Genomic DNA, 23,908 nt, shown 5'->3' on the forward strand with positions numbered 1-23,908 from the left:
TATGCTTTTGTAGCTTTGTTGTTTGCTGTGGACTTGCTCAACCTGCTGAATTAAAGTTTTGTTCTGTTTAACCTGTCTACCTTCTTTGTCTGTGATTCATGACAATAAGTTGACACAAGTTGTATTCATATCATCATGATTCATGCTTAATAAAACAAGCAAGTAAGACCTATTCAGTTTGAAAAAACAGGCAATAATATTCACATGACGGCACAATTAATGTTTTGATGCTGAAACCTGCAAATTTCTCTTACTGTCACTCTTACCCAGCTATTTTGTCTACTAAGCAGTTTATAATTTGACATCTCAGCTGCTAAATTTTTGGATTTCTTCCTCTTCGTTAGGGTTCATTTCTCAGAGTTCCACTACCCACTTCCTCTTAACTAGGGCCTCTAAACAGTGTTTCAATTTTTAATTAGCCACTATGCTGTAGAAGATAAATAACTGTAATTGGCTGTGTCTGTGAAGGTTCTCAGTCATCCAGGTCATCGTAGTCTAAGGAGCTTGGAAAGAAAAGCGTCTGGACTTCTTTGAGTTGCTTGAAGACGTTTCACCTCTCATCCAAGAAGCTTCTTCAGTTCTAAGGTCAAATGGTGGAGAGTCCCAGATTTAAACCCAGTGGGAGTTTCCCCCCCAAAGAGGGACAAAGGACCCCCTGATGATCCTCTACCTAATCACATGAGCCAAGGTGTGAAAGCAGGTGTGGGTCCCAATCAGCGAGGGTTTCGGGTGAGCTCATTGTGAAACCTGGCCCCACCCTATCATGTGATTTCCTGAGGTCAGATGGCCCAGGATTTGAGTGGGCGTTAAGGCGTCTGGGAAGGGATCTCAAAACTGGATTATAGATGGCAGACAGATGGTGTCGTAAACCACCGCCTCTGTTCAAAGATGGTTGCTCACAGTGGACGTGGGACTCTCCACCATTTGACCCTTAGAACTGAAGAAGCTTCTCGGATGAGAGGCGAAACGTCTTCAAGCAACTCAAAGAAGTCCAGACGCTTTTCTTTCCAAGCTCCTTAGACTGTAATTGGCTGTCATCAGATATGTGTGCTTAAATTACCATTTCAAAAGAAACAATAATCTATTACCTTAATAAAAACCACTCTCCAGCCATGCAGACAATTCCTCTACTCTCTTTGCAAGCCAAGGCTTACATTGTGTGTTTTCTCCTCAACGTAACACTGATTCATCAGCTATACTCAATGTTGAGTTTTAATTATAATAAAGCTTTAATTGTATTGCACGTATCAAAACTGTTAATGTAAAGTGTATAAGAAAAGCACATGTACATCCATCATATAGGTAGGGGGCAAAGACTAAACAGGATAAATGATAAAAACCGGTGCATCAGTTTAACAGAACCAGTGCATCCATGGAAAGTCCACTGAGTTCTTTCAAGCATTCACAGAAGGATATCATAACTTCCTCAGTGTGGTTGTTGCAACATAATTGTAACTGTAATTCTAGCACTTCCTGTTTCACACACTGATTTGTTTATTACTCAGTTTCAATCACGTAGTAATTTGTGTAATACTGGAAGTCGACAAGGCCCTCCTTGTTCCTCTGAGACAGAACAAATAATACTCTTAGGACTGGTGGTCAACAGTCATTCACACAAGCCTTAAACACTTTGCAAGAAATGCATGTATAAAGTTTTCTAATACAAATTGCAGGAATACTAACAATGAGGATAACTTGTAAAATCTTTGTGATCCTCATCCAAACATTTTATTGTTTGGCTTCAGATGGTACAGTAATCCAACTTTTAATTTTAATCTTTTGTCAGATTTTATTGATTTCCTCTGCTCTGTGTTTTTAAAACGAGCATGTTTATCCTGTAAATTTATGTCAGCATATCATTTGGCTCTTCTTGTCAGCAAGAAGAGTGAAATGATTCAGAGTCAATGAGGCACCAAAAGCAATCCCAGTCATGGAAATGAAGTGAATTTATATCAATTATTTTTCAACAGACTCACCATTTCAGCTAACTAACAGGGGCACTGGTTTTTGTTTGATAAAAACAAATAACCACTGCAATGACATTCGCTGGACAACTGGTGATCGACTACTGGTTCTGCAGAGGAACAAGTGCCTGGGTGTCCAGGGAAAAAGTGTGGGCAGTGAAGTAAACCTCTACGATTGCGATGAAGCCAGTGAGCTCCAAAAGTGGGAATGCAAGAATGAAACAGTGTTCGCTCTCAAAGGCCAGGAGCTTTACATTGAGCTCACTGCAGATAACACAGCCATTCTCTCCAGGACAACAGGACCAAATAACCACCTCACAATTTCTGGAACATCCAGTGGTGCCTGCACAAGAACTTATAGAGGTATTGTGCCATGTGAAAAAGAGTATAATGCAATTTTTCTTAGATAAGAGGGTTGTATTAAATGGATGCACAGGTTTCTACCTAGCTTCATGTCTTAAAGCTGTTTGTGATAAATGTGTTTTACAGTCTTTGTTTTGTTCGTTTGTTTATTTGACCTTTTAGAGCTTTTTACCATCGGTGGAAATGCAGCGGGAAGGCCGTGTATGTTTCCCTTTCTATACAAAACTCAGTGGTATTCAGACTGTACTAAATTTGACTCCTCGGAAAAGCGTCTTTGGTGTGCAGTTGAAACAAACTATCAAAGCGAACGCTGGGGGTACTGCCCAACCATGTGTGAGTAATGAAACCAATTGAAGGAAATAATTCAACCATTAGGACCTACAATTATTTTTCAGAGCTCTTACAAGGATTAACTGATTTATTATATACTTTTAACTTAAGTCAACTCCCATAGCTGAACAGAGGCAAAAAAAATCAACATTAAGTTAGAGAAGTAAAGTATTACCTTTACTATTGCACCAGTGTTGTTGAAGACCGGGGCCAGAATTGGCCTGGGAAAGACTCCAAAACAACCCACTGGAAGACTCTGGAAAATATGAAGAAGTGCATAGACTTTAAACTTTTAACTGTATTTTGATAAGTTCTGCTGCTTTTCTTATATTCCCAGTTTTCCTTGATCATGACTCAATCACTATTTCTATTCATACTACAACAAAGTCGTTAAATTACAGAAAAACAATTAAATGACAGAAAAGCTGCCCCCCCCCCCCCCAGAAAAAAGATAATTTTTCTATAATATTTGAATTGCATTGAAGGAAAGTTGAGTTTCACTGGTTAGGCCCACTAAAGATTAAAGTTACCCATGATCTAAAATGAGTTTGACTTATAAACATATATGCATTTTGTATATACAGCCAAGGAAGACTGGAATATGCACCCAACAACGGGAGCGTATTACCAGCTTAACATACAGTCAGCTTTGACTTGGCACCAGGCACAAGTCAGCTGCAAACAGCAGGGAGCTTCCCTTCTCAGCATCGATGATCCTCACGAGCAGGCTTATATCACAGGTAATGTGCCTCGGACACACTGAAAAAGTGATCATGTATTTATGTGCATACTTTAACTCCTGTAAAGTATGTGTATCCAAACATAGTATTTTATTCTATTTTATATAGTATATTGTTCTTTTTATCTTATTCTATTCCATTGTTTTTCTTGACTGTTGCTCCCTGTAACTTTGCACTGTCCACTTTCTGTCGTGACTCAACAAATTTCACACGTGTGACTAATCAGAGTTTATCTTATCTTTTCTTATCTCTTATCTTTGTGTTATGAATTACATGATTTTCCCCCCATCATTTAAAAAAAAGAACATTAACACTAGTTTTGATTATTGTTAAGATAAGATAAGATAACCTTTATTAGTCCCACGCGTGGGAAATTTGTTTTGTTACAGCAGTGGACAGTGCAAAGTTGCATAGAAAAATTAGAAGAAAAAAACACTGGAATAATATATCCATAAGATAATGTACACAATATACACTATAATACAACGATGCCAGAAAGAGTATTGCACTTAGTGTTATTGCTATTGCACATGTGTGGATGTGTGTGTTTGATCAGTTGAAGTCTTTGTTGTGGAGTCTGACAGCAGTGTGGAGGAAAGACCTGCGAAATCTCTCCGTCCCACATCGTGGGTGCCGCAGACTGCCACTGAAGGAGCTGCTCAGTGCTGTCAGAGTCTCCTGCGTGGGGTGGGAGATGTTGTCCAACAGGGATGATAGAGGTTACAATTAGAGATTTATTTAACGCAAAGTGAAAGACATTTTTTCTTTTTCATTTCTGTACTCAATGGCTCCAACAGCACTGCTATGGAAAGGGGGCAATACACTTTGGATTGGACTCATCCTAGATCCAGAACATGGCTGGAAATGGATAAATGGCAGGCCTTACCGTTACATGAAATGGGACTCAGGTGATATAATATATTCTAGCAGATTACTGGTAAAACAGCTGTTTAAGTTAGCATAAAGACATGAAAGAGGCAGAACAGCCTGACTCTCTATGACGGCAACAATAAAACATATTAATAGAAAATATACAATTTGTTAACTGAAAAAAACTGAAATGCATCTGCAAAAAGAAAGATAGAAATTGGAGCCCGGGTATAAGACTGTTGTAGAGTTAACATGTAAAGTATATCTATCATCATGTTTAGGACATCCACTTCCTAATCCGGGATACAACTGTGCAGTTGTTGATCCTAGTGTACGGTACCTTTGGCAAAGTTTACCTTGTAGCAATAAACTGGGCTACATCTGCTACAGTAAAGAGGCTGAAGAAGCTCCTACACAAGGTAAATAAAAAAATTTTCTTCAGATTTTGGTTATAGCATAACTGAAATATTCCTCAACACTTATTTTATTACTTTGTTATTTATGATCAGCTGGGACAGGTTTTTGTTCAAACCCCTGGATACACTACAATGGCCACTGCTTCCACAGGAATCAGGCTCAGAAAACATGGTCTGAGGCTCAGGTAGCTTGCCACCAGGATGGAGGAGACTTAGTGAGCATCCACAGTGTGGAGGACCAAAGCTTCATCATCTCTCAGCTTGGATATAGTATGTATGGATATTTATTTTAAAAAGGATCATTGTTAAGGAACAAATAATTAAAACAAAAAATCCCTGTAAATCCTCAGGTGCTGGTCTCTATTCCTTGAATCAATATTTTGACATCAGAAAAATATAAAAACCATTGAGGTTATTCAAAAGATTTACAACCATGAATAAAAACAAGCAAACTGCATGGAACATGTTTTCTAACATGCATGTAATCCATTTGTAGATTTGGAAAAATACAAAAATGTCCTTTTGTTTTTAACCAACGTCTGCAGCATCCACTGATCAGCTTTGGATTGGAATGAATGACAGGAAGACAGAGGGGTTATTTGACTGGTCTGACCACTCGACTGTCACCTTCACCAGCTGGGAGTTTGGGAAACCAGCTGTGTCTTCTGAAATAAAAGACTGTGTTCTCATGCGTGGAGAGGTACGCAGCATCATCGAGTGCATACGGTGCACATATTACTTCAATCTACACTCACTGGCCACTTTATTAGGCAGTTTGGCAGCAACTCAGTGCATTTATAGGGAGCCGTTGAAGTTTAAACAGAGCATCAGAATGGAAAACAAAAATGATGATGAATGCTTTCAGCTTTGTCTACTTTGAGAAGACAACAGTAACTCAAATATTCAATAACCAATACAATACAACCTGAGGCTGTAGAGCATTTCCGAACACTAGGGATGGAAATAGATAATAATTTTGTGATTCAGATTCCATTATCAATATTACTCATTGATTCGATTACTTGTCGATTCTCTTATCAATTCTTTTCGGGTTCTCATTGGCTCTGCTTTGAGAGTCACCACCATTGCTGAGCAGTATATCAAAAACATTATAGTCATGCAAATTAAGTGCACACTGTGTGGTCAGATGTTTGTGCATGTTGGAGTTATTTCCCTTCTTTGTTCTGATCAGTGTAATCATCTTCTCATTACTTTTGTTACCTGTTGAAGCTCAGATTCTGCCTGCCGGATTGGGGTCAATCTGCTTTCTGTGCAGGTGTTTGCTAAGAGCGTGAGTTGTGTCAGGAGCGTTATACATTTTTTTCTGTCCCGGATGCAGTTTGCACTTTATCAGCGCGCTCTCTTTTGTGCAATAAATATAACAGTCCATAAGCACACTGTAGACTGTACCACTGTCTTTGTCTTCCAACATACTATACTGAACACACAATGCACAGCATATACAATAAATATTTACATTAACATATGACATTAAATTTGTAAAGTTTAAAAAATACCAATACCAGTACTTCCAGATCTACTTATGGTACTTTGTTACAGAATGGAAACTGGGCAGATCTTGTATGCGAGGAGCAACATGGCTTTATTTGTAAGAAGATGAGTGCCTTAAGACCATCTGGAGAGGAAGTGGAGCAAAACACAGGCTGCAAAAATGTGGGTATAATTATGAATTTGTTTAAAAAATAAACCATAAGAATTGTGAAGTTATTAGGTTGGGGTTGAGGTTGCATGAAATAATGATTATTTAATTAAATGAATATTGTTTTCTGCAAAATTTAAAGCTAAAGAATAATTTCGTACAATGAGACAATTAGGTGAAAGTTAGTGGACTGGGTTGCTTGAGCGTGTTGACAGTCATTTTTAACATGACCGATGTTTGACAAATACCGTTGAACCTGTTCACTCATTTCAAGCTCCATATTATTACTCGTGGGAGCCCCACACAGCTGCTGGGTCATAATAAGAACTGACCATAACTGAGCTTTAAAAAAAATCTCCTTTTCCTTGTCATTGTTAAAAATCTGAATCATTTACAGTGTTTCTTCATGATCTTCTTTTCCATCAAACCAGGGGTGGAGGAGACACGGCTCATACTGCTACTTTATAGGAATACAGACTAAAACATTTGATGAAGCTAAAGATGACTGTAAAGGTTCCCTTTCTTACTTAGCTGATGTTTCAAATGGGTAAGATTTGTTTTACATGTCTTTATTCCATATGTTTTGAGCGCACAAAACAAAATGTGAACGAAAAACAAACATAAATAATCACATCAACTTTTGAAGCTTTTTAAACGGCTGTACTCTTGAAATTATTTTCAGGGTGGATAATGCATTTCTTGTAAGCTTGGTGGGGATGCGACCAGAGAAACACTTTTGGCTGGGGCTTTCAAACCAGAAAAATACTGAAGAATTTGTATGGACCAACACAGACTCAGTGAGATTCACACACTGGAATGCTGAAATGCCAGGTATGGTGACACATTTAACTCCGTCAGTAAGACATTGCAGAACATAGCCTCACAACTAAATTTTTTATTATTTCTCTGACAATGAAAGGGAACAGACAGGGTTGTGTTGCGATGAAAACTGGGATTTTTGCTGGCCTCTGGGATGTGGTGCCCTGCACAAATAAGGAGAAATACATCTGTAAGCACCTAGCCGAGGGGGCAGTTTTAACCCCTCCACCACCCACTCTTTTCCCTCCTGAGTGTGCATCTGGCTGGACTCGCCTGGGGTTTAGTAACCGGTGTTTTAAGGTACAATCTCAAGGAAAAACTTAATTTGATCAGGTTGTCCTAACTCATACTAAAGACAAGATCATATACTTATATATGAAGGGTCATCAAAAAGTTCCCAGTATAGATCAATAAAAGTGATTTAAATGTGCTAAATCTCCCTTTTAAACCAGCTTCTATTTTCACATCACTTCATTGCAGTCCTGTGATCTTCCTTTGTGCTTGTAACTCTGCAGTGCATGCTGGGTCTCCTCCAGTTGTGATACTCAACTTAATTTTACATTTTGCGAAGTGGACAATGTTCCAGCGAGGTAAAATTGGGAATGTTTCAAGTTGGCAAGCAAAGATTATGCTGGTACGGCCAAAGTGCCGCTGTGTTTTTCAGGGCTCGCTATAGTAGTGTACGCTAGCATGCTAGCATACACCATGTTTCAGGCTACAGTTCAGGTAATTCTGGTCTCGCTCTTCACACGGCAGTCTGTCATTGTGGTTGGAAACTGTTCAGCTAAAACCTGCAGAAAACTGCTCAGTCATAGCAGCAGACCCAGCTCCCATCAGCTGTGTTGATCCTTTTTGTAAGACATTTGCACCAATTTAAAACAGAAGTTGTTTTTTGCTGTTTGTGCAAGTTTAAGGTCTAAGTTGAAACTGCAGAGAGCACAGTGTGTATGATCAGAACAGCACTTCCAGAAAACAATTTAAAAACAGCAGCCTGACAAAAATTTAATTGGGTAATATTTTTTAATGTTTAAGTCCAGTAACCTTTTGATCACCCCACGTGAATACAACATCTTAGCCTTTGCACAGTATATAAAAGTTGTGTGACCTTGACATTACCAAATCACACTGAGCATCTTTATGCCGGTTGGTGTTAAGTTGTTTGATAGGTATTCTACACAAAAGAAGACCTGGTTTGAAGCCAAAGATTACTGCAGGGCTATCGGAGGAGACCTGCTCAGCATCCACAGTTCTGTTGAGCTTCAGTCCGTACCTAGGTACAGTATAAAAGAAAATAGAACTAGTTGTTATAATAATAATAATAATAATAATAATAATAATAATAATAATAATAATTGCTAGCAAGTTCTTCCACAGATAACTAATGAGTTGGAAAATGTCTAACAATTATTTTTTAAGTTTATATCAATAATGTAAATTTCTATTACAGATTACAAGCAGCTTGGATTGGACTTAGTGCCCCAGATCCTGACACAGGTTATGTATGGAGCGACGGAACTCCAGTAAGTTGTTCATTTTTATGCATTATTCAGAAGATGCAATTAAATAACTTTTTTTCATTGTTTCCTTCTTTTTAAAGCTAAATTTCCAACAATGGAAGATTGGAGAGCCAAACAATAAAAATAATGTTGAGTCTTGTGTGGAAATGAAACCAGAGCGCATATTCAGAAGACAATCTTGGAGTGACATACACTGTGAGAAATACAGCGAATGGCTGTGCCAGATCCGTGCAGGTGAAATTGCTAACCAAACACATTTATGCATTTGTTGAAGGTGAACTCAGTGAGAGTAACTTTCACACAATGTCTTCCTAAGATTTATTGTCCTCAGATTTTGGAGTAAACATCAAACTATTGATAAAATCTTTATTTGGGAGCTGATTTTGTGTACAGATTGGTTTGTTCCTATATGCACAATTTCTTGGTTTAGTACCCATGTTCTTGAACACTAGGATGCACAGTCATATTTCTTAACATATTCTCTGCTTAGAGCTGTGTTGCAGAACCTCGAATTCTCTGTCCAGTGCACTGTTTTTAAATGATTTTATAACAATACAGGAATGACCCCAAATCCGCCTCCAGACCCCGTCACTCCAAGTAAGTCTGGCATTTTTTTCATCAAACCTGAAGAAAATCACCTTTATCTCCATTTTTTTTTGTTCTTCTAAGCACAATAAAGCTTACAATTGTGGGTTAACTTTTTAAAACCTATAGCTGATCTGTTGTTCAGTCCACTAAATTTTCAACCACACTATGTCTTCCTAAAAAAACAACAAATCAAAAAAACAACAGTTATAGTGAATATAATCCATATTGCAAGTTTTGATCTATTTCCAGGCTATAATAAAACATCAGATGGGTGGTTTGAATGGAACAGGAATCAGTATTATATTAACAGAAATCAGATGGGCATGGAAGATGCTCGTCGGTACTGTCAGCAGAGGCATAGTGACTTGGTAACTATCAGCAGTGAAGCTGAAAGGGTCTTTCTATGGAAACTGGTGAGCAGCAACATACTGTACTACACTACTAGCATCCATTTCCACAGAATTTAAGTTCAGGTCATGCTACAAGTTAAATATTTCTGATTCAGCCTCCTTTCTACATATCTGGGCTAGATACAAGACACAGGTCATCACCCTTACTGGATTGGCCTCATTGTAGATCTTGATGGAACATTTGCGTGAGTATAAAACAAATAATGTTTCTAAGTAAATTCCAAAAAGTTGATTCTGTTCATCTGTACAGAGCGTTTTCAGTGGGAGAAATGTCCAAGTGGCTTCTTCAGTCTCAGCTGACTGCAGGTTTCACCAACCTCATAAACAGTACATTTGCATAATGACTGAAAGCAGCACTACTTAATGAACAATGGGCTAGCCCCACCCAATCATGTAGGGTGAGGCTAGGTTTCACAATGAACTCACCCGAAACCCTGGCTGATTGTGACCTACACCCGTTTTCACACCTCGGCTCATGTGATTAGAGGATCATCAGGGGATCCTTTTGTCCCTCTTTGGTGGGTTACTCCCACAGAGTTTAAATCTGGGACTCTCCACAAAAAGCTTCTCGGCTGAGAGGTGAAATGTCTTCAAGAAACTTAAAGAAGTCCAGACGCTTTTCTTTCCAAGCTCCTTAGACTGCCTTGAACATTAATATGCAAATTCTCATTCTAAGTAAATTACATAAAAATGTAAAAAGAGAAAGAAACTTAACAAAAATAGTTGACATATAGCCGATATTACCTGTTGAACACTGTGTTGTGTTATTTGCAATTTGAAAATTAGGCATCAGAATCTGTGAGATGTCGGTCAGGGTTTTGTCACTATCCAACCAAAATTTACTGAACCAGCAGCAAAAAAAGTTCGAAACTACGCTTCACATTTGATAAACATCATCGTTAATTCTCTCTTACTTTTGCTGTTTTTCTTTCCCCATGATAAAATCACACAACCACATCCCAAAGTGTTCTATTGGACTGAGAGCTGGTGACAGCGGAGGCCATTTGAGTACAGTGAACTCACTTTCAAGTTCGAGAAACCAGCTTGAGATGATTTGAGCTTTGTGACATGGCTCATTATCCTGATGGAGGCAGCCATTACATGATGGGAATACTGATTCATGATGTGGAAACTCTTTTTTACTTTTAGGAGTACACTTAAAACTAAACTAGAAGTTTCCTTTTTTGATAAATCCTATAGTTTAGACTGGTCATCCTAATGAGAAGTGATTTGGCACTATTTAAAGATTTTTGAATTGAATTGAATTGTTCCTAACACACAGTGAGTGTAGAAGGTATGCACATTTATGTTTTTGAAAATTTGTGTTTCAAAAAGCTGGATGGATGATTCTCCAGTCGTCTTTCAAGCGTGGAGTGAAAATCAACCCAACTTCCAGAACAATGACGAGAACTGTGTGGCTATTACTCCCTCTAGGGGTGAGTAAGCTGATACATTTTCACTAGCTTTCATCCAAATATTAACATGAGTATAAAACACCAATGAAGTCCATTATCTACATATTTATTCTTTCAATTACAAAAAAATATTTTATATTTGGAATCGGCTCACAGGGTTCTGGCATGATTATAACTGTGGATTTCAGCTTTCCTTCATTTGTAAACGCAATAGCTCAATGCCCGAGCACATTTCAGTGGTACCAACTGTTCTTCCAAAGGGTGGCTGCCCACAGGACTGGAAAAAATTTAATTCAAAGGTCAGAGTCGCTCCTAAATATTGTCTCCTAAAGAAATGTGATGTAACTCATGAGTGCGTTATAACACTGCATTTTAAAAACTACAGTTATGCATAAGAATGAGCAAATCTGAAGTATCACAAGCTGATCATTTTTCAACTACAGTGTTACAGCATCATTAGCAGGGAATTAGAGACGTGGGAAGGAGCAAGAACACAATGCAAAAACAAAGGAGGAAATCTGGCCTCTATTCTCTCAAAGCATGTACAAGGTTTGTCCTTTTTATATTATACATTCTCTTTTATAACAAAGGAGTCAAAAAGTCTGAACCCATTCATTATTTGTGTTTTTATGCTCTGTCATACTAATAGAAAGATGTATTTTATGTTACCAGGAAAAATATGTAGTGGACACATGAAAGTGTGTCCATAAAGTCTGGCATCTTTTCCTCTGATCCCCTCAGTTTTTTGGTTGCTTTTCTTTATCGCATACATTTTCCCTGCAGACATGCTGATGGGTTTCCCAATCATGCTTCATTAAGAAACATAGTTATGCTTTTGTGTGATGTGCATGTAGTAACCTGTGATGTAAACTGTCTAGATGTGTGTAGGACAAGAGACTATTTTATTGCATAAAATAGTGCTGATCACGTCAGCTTATTGCGCTGCTGGATACACTTGGCCAGACAAGGAAAAATAATTTACTGACTCCAGTTTGTTGGTCTGGTGAGCCACCTGTCACCTGACTCACAGAGACTTTCCTCCACCCTGTCCTCATTCACAAAGTGCTTTCTAAGCCTGAACATTACAGCTAACAGGTGGATTTTCCTGCTTCAGTCCAGCTAGCCAAACAGCATACAGCCTTTCACTGCTAACAAAATGGAGAGTAAAAGTGGACAGTATATCCTCAGTCTCTTAACATAAAACTCCTTGTTGCAGTTGCAGCCAGGGACAGCACAAAAGTGATCCCCTTAAACTGATTTTTAGTTTTATTTTCTCTTGAATTACTGGTTCTGTTACTAGTTAGCTAACATAAACTAATTTAAGTCTATTGACCACAACCAACCAACCAACCAAACTGGTCATGTAACATTCCATACTGTCAGAAGATGGCAGTAAACGTGTTTTTAAAGTTTAATTTTAAGCACTTATTTCTTAAATCCAGCTACACAGGCAGTGTTACATCTATGTAAGTTTTTGAGAGCAGGGCTCCATAATGTAAAACCATAAATGTAAATGATGACACACAGTGCTCAACAGTGCCCTGTCCTACCATTTTCTTAATTTAAACTGCTAACATGAAATTCAAAATAAGTATATATTTGTGACAAACACAAAACAATGTCTGTTTTTTATATTATTTCTAGTGTTTTTGACTTCTAAAATGTTGGACGCGCCTACAACAGACCTCTGGATCGGTTTACATTATTTGCTTGGTTATTCATTTTACTGGACCAATGGACAACCAGTGCGGTACACCAACTGGCGTTCTGTGAGTGGTCATCAGTGTACTTGAAGTTTAACCTTGTCAGTTTTGTTATTCCCCCTACTTTACCACAACAAAAAAATATTAGCATTATAGTCATTTGTATGCATCTGAATTGTATACACTGTATTTCTGTGCATTGTTAAGCATGTTTAACGTACCAGTCTTCAGTTGCAGATGACTGGGCACTGGATGTTTTTTACGGATGATGAGGATGAGGTACTTGATTATTTAACTGGAAGGTGCAATAACACTTAATTTGTTACAACTCACAGAAAGGTCTGGTGTAGTTAATGATTCTAGCACATGATACATTGAGCTTTTTATTTAATTGTCATTATATGTAATATACTTTCTCCTTATATTCAAATATCACTCTAGTTCATATCCTAATTTTCATTGCAGAGAGATCATCGTGGTTATTTCTCAAGAGATGCCAAGGTAACTACTCTCCTTATGCCACATTGAAAAAAAAAAACAGTTAATATTATTTACCCTTGCATACTATTTGTATTCTATATCTTGATCCAGACCAAGAATTCCATCATAGTATTGATACAATAATAATTTTGAATAAAGCTCAATTTAGCACGATAAATAGTCTATCTGGAATGGATGAGCAATCCATTACATAACTGGAAGTCTGGGACTTCCAGATACAGACAGGCAAACTGGTGATGGCTAACCAACCAGCCATAGTATTGTGGACAAGCAGTGGAGGACACCCGTAGTGAAGGCAACAGTGGTCCTAGTGGTAACAAGGGCACCCGGGGCAGTGACCCCCAAACTTGGCGAGTATGTGCGTCAGATCCCAGGAACAACATACGAGATCTCAGGTTAGAACAACGCAGTCCTAGGAACAGCAGAGATACTGTGCAGCCTAATCCTTTATTGACCAGAAGGTCCCTTTCTCTCATGTTTAACCTGAGTAGCGAAAGACCGCAGGGGGTTTGAAAACGATGTGCCGGGAGTTCGCTGTTCTCGCCCTGGCTAGCTGTCGAGCTGGTGGGTAACAGACGTCTCCAAAAGACGTCGGAGCACTTTTGCAAATATGTGATATCTTGATAAACCGAGCAGATATTTGAAGTTTACACAGCTACATTCAAGCCTGGAAATATGTAAAAAAAAAATTATTTTGTGACCCAGAAAGAGTAAAAAGAGTAATATTAAAACTAGTAGCTGCCACCATTGTTGGAAACTGCACAGCAAATCCAGCATGTCCAAATTAACACTGTCGGATTTGATTTCAACACTATTAAAGTGTCTATATGGGTCCACACCAGAGAGTGTTAATTTAACTCTTTTTGGAGAGTTGGTACGTTAACTCTGATTTAGTGTTAAACACCAAATCTGTCTGGAGTTGATAATTTAACACTTGGTGTTAAGAGTTTATATATTAACTCTCAAAGAGTATTTTAGTTTAACTACGTAAGAGTTATCTTCTAATTCATTCTAAAAAGCGGGAATTTTACTGTTCTGAACTTCTAGAAATTTCTTTTGGAAATAAACATTTACTAAAAAGATGCAATGGTTTTTGAAAAACATTTATTCTGAACTGTGCACCACAATTTCAAAACATTTTCTGAAAGATGTAACAGTATACATGTTCTCACTTTCATTAGAATTTTGTTTATCAAAAGGTCTGACATGGTAAATGCAAATAACAGCATTCTCATCACTTATTGCTTCAATACAATATGCATGTCCTTCATTCATCCCTTTGTGGAACTTCAACGCACTTCTGCTCTCCCCCATATTCCATCTTCACAAGCATATCCTGTGCGGAGATCGAATAAAAATTAGTTGACAGTAATTAATGGCACAAATAATCCAGTAAACAATTGCAGCACAGTTAAAAAAAAAAAAAAAAAGGAATCCTCTTTGAGCCATTACTTGTGTAAAGTATTTTCCCAAAAGACAAGGACACAGGCAACAGGTAATACTGAACTAAATGTAAAACCTCAACCTTTTTCATTTTTACCTAAACCGTGTGCACAAAACTCTGGAGGGATCTAAATGCTACCGTAGAATCCAGTCAGGACGTCTGCTACTGCTGTTTGCTCGTTTTTTTTTTTCTGGGCGATCGTTTTCAGGCTTCAAGTAGCACCATTATACCAACATTTCACATTCTAGACATTGTTTTAGGTGTATTTGACCAAAAGTTTGACTGAAAATTCACATGCAAGCTTTTTTTCAAGGCTGTGGTATTTGCCCGCAAACAATACCTTTCAGCTAGCTAAAACAGAATATTATGCTATCAGCGAGCAACATGGCTAATGCCTTTCACACAGCTTTGTCTCAACTCCAAAGAGCCACAGAAGTAAAAGCTAATAACAATTGAAACAATCTTTGAAAAAATGACTTACCAAGCATGGCAAACAACTCAAATATGTAGAGCAAAATGTTCTGAAACGGCTTCACTTCAGCTTCGATTGGAGCCGTGCTGGGGGTGGAGTCTGTGAATTTACTCTGTTGGTGTCATAGCCCCTCTAGGAGTTCAGAGTTAAGAGGTCAAGAGTTAATGTTTCCATTGTAACACCTCCAGATTTGACAGAGAAACACTCATTTTTAACACTCGATTTTAACTACTATCATTTTACACCTCAGAGTTACATTAAAAGAATGTGACTCTGCTTAGAGTAAAATTAACTCTACTTTTGCAAGGAGACTATTAACACCAAAAAATTTAACACTTTTGAATTTGCTGTGTGGAATTGGCTGGGCTGCGCTATGAATTCTGGGATATGGTAGGCCACGAAGGATACACCCAACCCATCCTTCAAATCTGGGGAAAAGGAGGACGCATTTGGCGGCTGCATTTGGAGGATTCTACGAATTTGGACAGCCTTTGTGACGTCGCTGTGATGTAATCGGCCTACAAATGCGGCCTCAGGAGGATGCAGCCTATGAATTTGACACCCCCATTGACCTGGAACAGCTTCAATGTTCAAAAATTCGTAGCACCTGTACAACATTCAAAACATAATAAATAACCACACCCCACCCCCCCCAAAAGGAAAAAAAATTAAAGTAGTATTATTTTTGTTTAGTCATCAAATGTCATAATAAAATAATGACATTTAGGACATTTCTCCGGTCAAATGTCAAAACACATCAAATTTGACCTGAAAAGTATATAAGGGTTAATAATGAATTAAACAAATTGTTCACAGTAGTGTATTGGCAATAAACACAAACCATAAATATGGAAAGTAAGGCCAGCAAAACAGATCCAGATATAACCTTAGTTTCTTTATTTCTATTCTGTCTGTCTCACCAGAGAGGATGTGCTGTGATGACAACTGATCGTACCACTGGTATTGGGAAATGGGACCAAAGGTCCTGCAGTGACAAAAATGGATATATTTGTCTTCGTAATCTTGGTGAGCCAAGATTTTCAAATGCTTGTTATATATATTTATTTAATTGTATTTTTATACTGTAGTGCATCAGAAAAATGCTGTAGCTCTATGTATGTAGCTCCTCCTGTTCCATCATATCCCTAAGGTGCTCTATTGGGTTGAAATCTGGTGACTGTGGAGGCCAACTGAGTACAATGAGCTAATTACACATGTTCAAGAATGTGTTGTATTGCTGCCACATTAGAACACAGAAGTTAGTATATTGTTTGGAAAAAAATGTTTGACTAACTATCAGTGCATTTTGTGTCATGGTCCTGGGTCTTCAAATCAACGTTTTGAGTTTTTATTTTGAATTTAAGAGATGATTTAAGTTCATGCTCTGTATTATTTGTCTTGAATGTAGTATTTCATAGTGCTCCTCAGGTTTTTTTTTGTTTTTTTTTTTAATTTAGCGTTATTCCAACAGAATAGTGTCACAATTGGGCAAATAAGTAATTTCTTCTCGGAAGCAGAACAATATTCTAGCCTTCAGACATAGATGAAGCAAATTAAAATTGAAGTTTTTTAACCATTTTATTTATTTTTACTGTGCACAGATCCATCTCTCCCAGACTCCCCTGAACCAACAGCTAACAATGGCTATGTGAAAATACTTAATGATTCAATCAAAGTTGTTACTCAGAAAATGAACTGGGATTCAGCCAAAAAGTACTGTGAGCTTGATGGCGCTAACCTGGCTAGCTTGCGAAATGAGTGGTCACAGGTCTATGTTGAGCTGATGGCTTTGGAAATGGAAGGTCCTTTGTGGATTGGACTGAACAAAAAGCAGGTACAGCACACAAATGGTTTCACCTAATCTACTTGTAACTTTACTAATGTAAATGTTTGCGTAATTATTTAGTTTTGCTAATGTACCTGATTTTAATAAATCCCCTGTAGGGAATTTACACTCTGCATTTAACCCATTCACCCAGTGAAGCAGTGAAGCATGGAGCATGTTATATATCATCTTCATCTTTTTCCTTCAGACTGGATATTTCAGACCTATTGACGGCTGGGAAATGACCTTTTCCAACTGGGATCGATTTGAACCAGAAATGCAACAATCTTGTGTGTATGTGAATAATGAAAATGGAAAATGGAAGACTGCTGATTGTGCTCACAACATGGCCAGTGTTTGTATGAAGTCTACAGGTAGGGCTCATGTAAAATCTGATAAAGCGATCCTACATTTCTGGTGCTATGAACTTTTTTTTTTATTTCCCTATTTTAGATCTGACATAGTTTGTTTATTGTATATCAGTACCAATTAAAGATGCTTGAATGCTCATTGGATTTAAACTATATATCTGGTTACTTTTTAATTCACAGATGTTCCACCAACAGAGTCAACAGAATCAGTCAGTTTTCCAGGAAATTGCCCTGAAGACCCAGCATCAAGAACTGGTTATACCTGGATACCCTTCAAGGGTTATTGTTACCTCTTTGTCAAAGGAAGTTTTGACTGGGGAGATGCATCTGCACTATGTATAAGATATGGTAAGGATATGGGAATGGTGTAATGCAAATTCCCAGTCCATCAGCTGTGTTTGGATTTAACAGTTTGTTTGTCTTTTGTTGGTCAAGGTGGAACTCTAACCAGCATTGAAAATCCTGCTGAGCAAAGATTCATTTTTAACAACGTGCTAGTCTTTAAAGACAGCCAACCCCTTTTCTGGATTGGCATGTATCAGACTCACAAAGGTACAGTCATTTTTTCCACTCTTTCATAGAAAAATATTAATGTATACTTGAAGATAAATAAAAACAGAACACATAAACTGAAAATTGTAATTGTAACCGTGACATAAAATATCTGGTTAGTCTGTCTGGTGCTAGTGTATTTATTATCTCATTCTTATTGGCTGTTTATGCCCTGTCCTTATCTTCAATGTCATGCTGCTCTGTTGTATCTTAATTGCCCCTTGGCAATAAATAAAGTTTCTCTGATTCTGATTCGGTCCCATGCTGAAGATTCAAGCTGAGTGTTAATTAACACAATCTTAGTGTTTTAATATAACATGTGATTAGTGACAGGTTGCTGTGATTGAGAAAGTGATTTTCCTGGACTCTCTGCAGTGACTTGTTACTTACAAGGTAGACCAGCCTTTGGACAGATCCCCAGAGATCAAATTTCCCCAAATGATTAATGTTTCATGTTGCATTCAGAAAGACATGAAACAAACAATTGAGACAAACTCAGTGATTACTTCAGACTTCTAGACATCCACACTTCTTTTGGCTACCGATGACTCGTCACCTATTGACCATTAAGAAGGAGGGGAAAAAAGCAAACTGCCAAACACAACTATGAACATTTGGTAGTGGAGCATTAAAGTGCTAGTGTTGTGTTTTCAGTCACTTCTACTGCTCTGAAGTGGCTAATTAATGTAACTTTTCAAGTTATTCCCCTTCATACATATTTCCTATTGCAAGAGTAAAAATAAAGTACCAGTTTTCTTGCAACTGAACTAGAGCAAAAGAGAAATTCTGTTTGTTTCTAGGCTTGTGGAAATGGTTGGATAAAACAGCCATTGACTTCATTAACTGGGGTCCAAATGAGCCTGGCGGTTTTGGAACCTATGGAGCAATTGCATCTCTAGATGGGAGTTGGACAACAGGCAGGGTGTATAGTAGCAAGGGATTTATTTGTAAAGCACCTAAAGGTAAGTCCAGAAATTTAAAAAATGGTTTTGTAATAGCACAAATGTGCAACACATACACCTAACAACATGTTTCAATTAGTGCTGTCAGCGTTAATCTTGTTAAAATGATGTTAACACCATAACCGCATTAACGCGGCGGTTCTCCGTTAGCAAGTTAACGCGGATCGCCATGTGGGAGGAGCTGCATGGCGCTAATGCGTTAACAACCTAACCACGCTAACGCGTTGACACCGTGCAGCCCTCACACGGGGCAATCCGCGTTAACTCGCTAACGGAGATTTGCCGCGTTAATGCAGTTATGCAACATTTAACAACATTTTAACAAGATTAACACTGACAGCACTAGTTTCAATTGATTTAGCATTACAGTACCAGTCCCTGCAGTGACACAGAAATTTTTATCTTTTTTAAATCTTCTTTTTAGTATTACAAGCACCAACAACAATTGGTAAGTTGTGTCTTTTTTTATATTTGTCTTACATTTATAATTTAGTTGGACTAATCTATGTGCTCAATCTATACAGCAAGTTCTTCTATAGAGGATCCTAAAGCCAATGGCCACATGGTTTTGGAGGTTTTGCTTGGCATTACTGTGACTGCCATAGGGATAGTCATCATCATCTTCCTGTTGAAAAAGTCTGGTATCTGCCAGTCCATCTCTGAAAACTTAACTACCTTTGATAACCCGATGTTCTTTAACAATGAACAGGTCCAGGCTGGTGTGGTGGGTGAAAATTAATTGGTATCAAATGCATATGATGGGAACTCACAACTAACTGTTTAATGTGTATACCTGCATAATCTAATAGAGCTCTGATTTAGAAAATTTAGTTTTATTTAGTCAGTTAGCAGTAAGTGGCATATTTTTAGATAATCTTATTTGATATTTAATTTTGTGTTTTTTTTAAATAATAAAAACTCCCAATTAAAAGATAACTGATCAGTAATTTTAATCCATACATTTTTTAATTTTTAATTTTTATTTTTTACAAATATAAATGTTAGAATAGCTCTACATGGATAGATGTAGATTGATTTTTGTGTGTTAACCAAAGTTGGGATGTGTAGTTGATTGTAAATAATGCAAATACTGTCGCATGTCCTACTGATCCATTTTGTCTTTGAAATCTTGATCACAAGACCTCTATCACAGGAAATGAAACAATTTGATTAAAGTTATTTACAAGAATAAAATATCGGTTTCACTTTTGCCAAAAGATTCATCGGATTTATTCTAGTACTTCCTTTGCTTAGTTTACAATGTCTGAGCATAATGTCTGGTTACACTAGTTAGTGCAGTGCAGCGAGGAATGCCCAGACCTCTACATTGGAGAGACCAAGCAGCCACTTCACAAACGTATGGCACAACACAGAAGAGCCACCTCCACAGGACAAGACTCAGCAGTCCATCTGCATCTAAAGGCTAAAGGACACTCTTTCGAGGATGCCAATGTTCACATTTTGGACAGAGATGGCTTGAAAGAGGAGTGAAAGAAGCCATCTATGTCCACTGTGAGTGACCATCTTTGAACAGAGGCGGTGGTTTACGACACCAACTGTCTGCCATCTATAATCCAGTTTTGAGATCCCTCCCCAGACGCCTGAACGCCCACTCACATCCTGGGCCATCTGACCTCAGGAATTCACATGATAAGGTGGGGCCAGGTTTCACAATGAACTCACCCGAAACCCTGGCTGATTGGGACCCACACCCAGTTTCACACCTTTGCTCACACGATTAGAGGATCATCGGGGGGTCCTTTTGTCCCTCTGTGGGGGGTTTCTCCCACTAGGTTTAAATCTGAGACTCTCCACCATTTGACCTTAGAACTGAAGAAGCTTCTCGGATGAGAGGTGAAATGTCTTCAAGCAACTTAAAGAAGTCCAGACGCTTTTCTTTGCAAGCTCCTTTGACTACTTAACTAGCGAAAATGCTTTATTTTATACACCCATTACATTTATCTACTGGTTAGGTTAGTATTTCTTCATTGGATATAAATGGAAAATAACGTTCATGGAGGCATGTGACACACGACACAGGAGCTCTAGTTTTACACTCCAACTTTATTCACCTCCAAACATGAACTGAGCATATTGCGCCAAAACACAGCAGAATCTTTCCTCCCAGCTTGGGTGTGAGTGGAGCCCTCTAGTGGGTCACCACACATTTTATCTTGAATGTGTGATCATTCTTTTCCAAAAACAAAGCAATAACTTGTAAAAGTGGTTTGGTTTATTCACCGCTAACAGTAATTGAATTCTTTTGATGAAAGGTTTTGTTTCAGAGACCATGATGCTTTAAAATTATACGCTGTTGCATTCATAGGAGCGACCGAAAAACATGTTTTAGACCAAAACTAGCAATAATTTATTCAAGTGTTTCTGTTTCTGAAGCAGTGAAAATACTTAATAAAAAGAAAACTCACTTTCTCACAATGAGGAAAATGTACCGAACATGCATTGTAGGGCAATGTAACTGTTCTATTGTTTACTTTATATTAGGTGAACTTTAGCTTGAAACATTAAAGATACCCAAAAAAGAAACAAGACAAATAAAATCAATTGCACCGTAGATCAAGGAACTCTGAAACTATAGATGGGTACAAGAAATCTAATTCACAGAAGATTCACAGTTTGTCCTCTATGATTTTCTTCACATTTACTCTTATTACTTATGAAACATAATTCTATGCAGCTTTCAGTTCTCAGATCTGTCAACAAATCCAATAAAAAATTTGAAATTAGAGCTATGCATGTTGCTATGCTTTGTATTTGATTAAATATTTGATTTTAGGGCTTAGTGGTTTTGATTTTCTTCTTTGTTTATTAACAAACTAGACTGTACTGCATCGTTTTTGTGGTTTATGATTGTGTTCTGTTTACTTACCCCTCATGTGTGATAGTGGTCTGATCAGCCATTATATATACCCTTGTGTCATTTCCTGTTGAGGTCAGTTATGTTTGTTTGGGCAGTCATTTGGTTTGTTAAGTTTGCAGTTGTTTGCCTGAGTTTAGTTTTGTTTCTTTGACCTCTTTTATGAGCTCAACATTTATTACTTTTGCTTCTACTCCACTGTACTTTGGATGTAAGTATTATTCTTTGTACTTCATATTTATTTTAAAACTTTACTCATTATTTTGCAATTTTCAATATTATAGGTTATGCTACACAACAATAGTAAAACAAGCAACAGCTACATTGAACTCTCTTGCAGCACCACCGTTATCATATTAAATCTATAATGGAACACGTGAACCTGAAAATTGTGCCCACTGTTTTCTGTGTCATTTTCTACATTGACTTTGTTTCTCTTTAAATACTGTGCATTAAACCATTCGACTATCTTGAGAGAAAATTCTCCAAATACTGTAATGGAAAAATAATTTGCTGACAATATTGCTCAGGATTTTATCAGCAAAACACAAATTATAAGTCATGCTTTTCTCTTTCTTGGCACCTAGTCTAGTGGTTGTACCATAAGACCCAGGAAAAGTGTAGCGATAGGAATTTATGCTTTCTGTTGGTTTATTTGATGTTTTAAATGAAATGAAAAATATATATGAGCTTGCTTAAATGTTTGTCCATCTTGGTTCCCGTGACCTTAAGTGTTCGGGCAAGTTACCTTGTTTCTCTCTTGCAATACTGCTGGATGATCTTGAGTTCATCTTGAAAAAAACTTTCGCTGATAGATTCAGTGGACAGTAATTACTGAGTGTGGTGTCATTTAACACATTTTACAGTTTAATGATTTTCAATAATAGAATGCATATTTGTCGAAATTAACTTCTGAATGCTGTACAAAACCAACCAACAAACAAACAAAGATAGCCAAAAAAAAAGTCTTAAAAGGAACAGAGTCAATCCCGTCTTGTTAAAGTCTGTGGTTCTACCAAAGTCTTACCAAACAGTGCAAGAGGCTCTCTGGTTCTCCTTACATTTACTTAACAAGGCAATTATGACGTATGTACAAATGCATAGAGATTGTATTCAAGCAATATATTTTATCACAAGAAGATGCATAGAGTATCCAGCATATAGCACAGGTCAGTGTCACCAAAAGATTATTCATGCTTCCAGACACAGCAAACACAAGTCAGTAAATATGCTTGTACACCAGTGTAAAAAGTAGGAAGTAAAGTAGTGACTTCACTCTCAAATCATGTAGAAAAATAGTTTGACTTTTCATAACAGTGTTTAAAATAACTTGTCTTTGGACACACCAATTTAAATGAAGATGTGACACCGAAATGCACAAGTCAGTTGTTCGCCACAGTTGTATGAACATTTGATCAGACAAAAAAATCTCACTGTGCAGATATGTAGAAGAAAATATCCTAAAATACAACATTCATTGTTGTAACTTTTCTTTCACATTTTGTGCATTTAATGAGTTAGTTAATTGTCTGATAAGGGAGATAAACATTAATGGGCTGCAACTAATGATTTCGTTTAATTGATTAACCTGCCACTTTATACATTAGTAAATTTACTCTTTAGTCAATAAAATGTTAAAGATTCAAATTGCAGTTCCCCATAGCTTAAAGTGACATTTCCAAACTGATTGTTTTGTTTGGTTCAAGAACCAAGTTGACACAAAATAATGTTTCACAATATCAAAACAAAGTCACAGTAAAACATTTTAGTCTGATGTCACAGCTAATGTATACTGAATCAAAACATAATACATGTTTTTTGTTGTTGCTGCTATTCTGAATTACTGTAAACTGAGCATCTTTTGATATTGGACTGATGGTCAGACAAATCTATTGGCTGCTGTGATCATGACAAATTAAAAAAGTAACCTTAGTGGATACTGAAATTATATATGAAATTATTATCGTGAACACTAGACTAGAGCGAGTCATGAGTGTTCTGATGCAGTTTAACCTTGACCACTGTTTGTGCCAAAACACGTATGGAGCCGTAAGACTTAGGATAAAACATTCAAAAAATTTTATCTTACAAGAGCTAAAATAAGAAAGAAC

The 23,908-nt window shown here is 37.4% G+C and overlaps 1 protein-coding gene across 1 annotated transcript; it reads left to right on the forward strand.

Annotated features, from left to right (window-relative positions):
• Window positions 1–1,684: 1,684 nt before the first annotated feature.
• On the forward strand, window positions 1,685–19,661 carry LOC146613230 (macrophage mannose receptor 1-like). Its single transcript, XM_085379047.1, has 32 exons — window positions 1,685–1,748; window positions 1,971–2,327; window positions 2,490–2,660; window positions 3,242–3,397; window positions 4,195–4,305; window positions 4,549–4,686; window positions 4,777–4,953; window positions 5,229–5,383; window positions 6,244–6,357; window positions 6,775–6,890; window positions 7,026–7,174; window positions 7,263–7,462; window positions 8,318–8,436; window positions 8,610–8,682; window positions 8,760–8,913; window positions 9,238–9,276; window positions 9,517–9,680; window positions 9,798–9,862; window positions 11,013–11,113; window positions 11,249–11,391; window positions 11,536–11,641; window positions 12,737–12,861; window positions 13,027–13,074; window positions 13,261–13,296; window positions 16,136–16,238; window positions 16,814–17,046; window positions 17,246–17,411; window positions 17,589–17,756; window positions 17,844–17,960; window positions 18,761–18,922; window positions 19,347–19,370; window positions 19,447–19,661. Exons 1-32 carry the CDS (start codon window positions 1,685–1,687, stop codon window positions 19,659–19,661), a joined length of 4,269 nt encoding a protein of 1,422 aa, XP_085235173.1.
• Window positions 19,662–23,908: the final 4,247 nt, after the last annotated feature.

Source organism: Diplotaxodon limnothrissa, linkage group LG18, assembly GCF_057381915.1.
Source record: "Diplotaxodon limnothrissa isolate DT_005_m linkage group LG18, D_limnothrissa_male_GT1.1, whole genome shotgun sequence".
NCBI lineage: Eukaryota > Metazoa > Chordata > Actinopteri > Cichliformes > Cichlidae > Diplotaxodon > Diplotaxodon limnothrissa.

What these genes read in the sequence shown, in the direction of transcription:
- LOC146613230 (XM_085379047.1), top strand. Translation starts at nt 1,685, where the DNA reads ATGAGGATAACTTGTAAAATCTTTGTGATCCTCATCCAAACATTTTAT. An exon ending in TATGGAGCGACGGAACTCCA is followed by an intron (nt 8,683 to 8,759) that starts GTAAGTTGTTCA and finishes TTCTTTTTAAAG; the next exon opens with CTAAATTTCCAACAATGGAA. An exon ending in GCTGTGCCAGATCCGTGCAG is followed by an intron (nt 8,914 to 9,237) that starts GTGAAATTGCTA and finishes ATAACAATACAG; the next exon opens with GAATGACCCCAAATCCGCCT.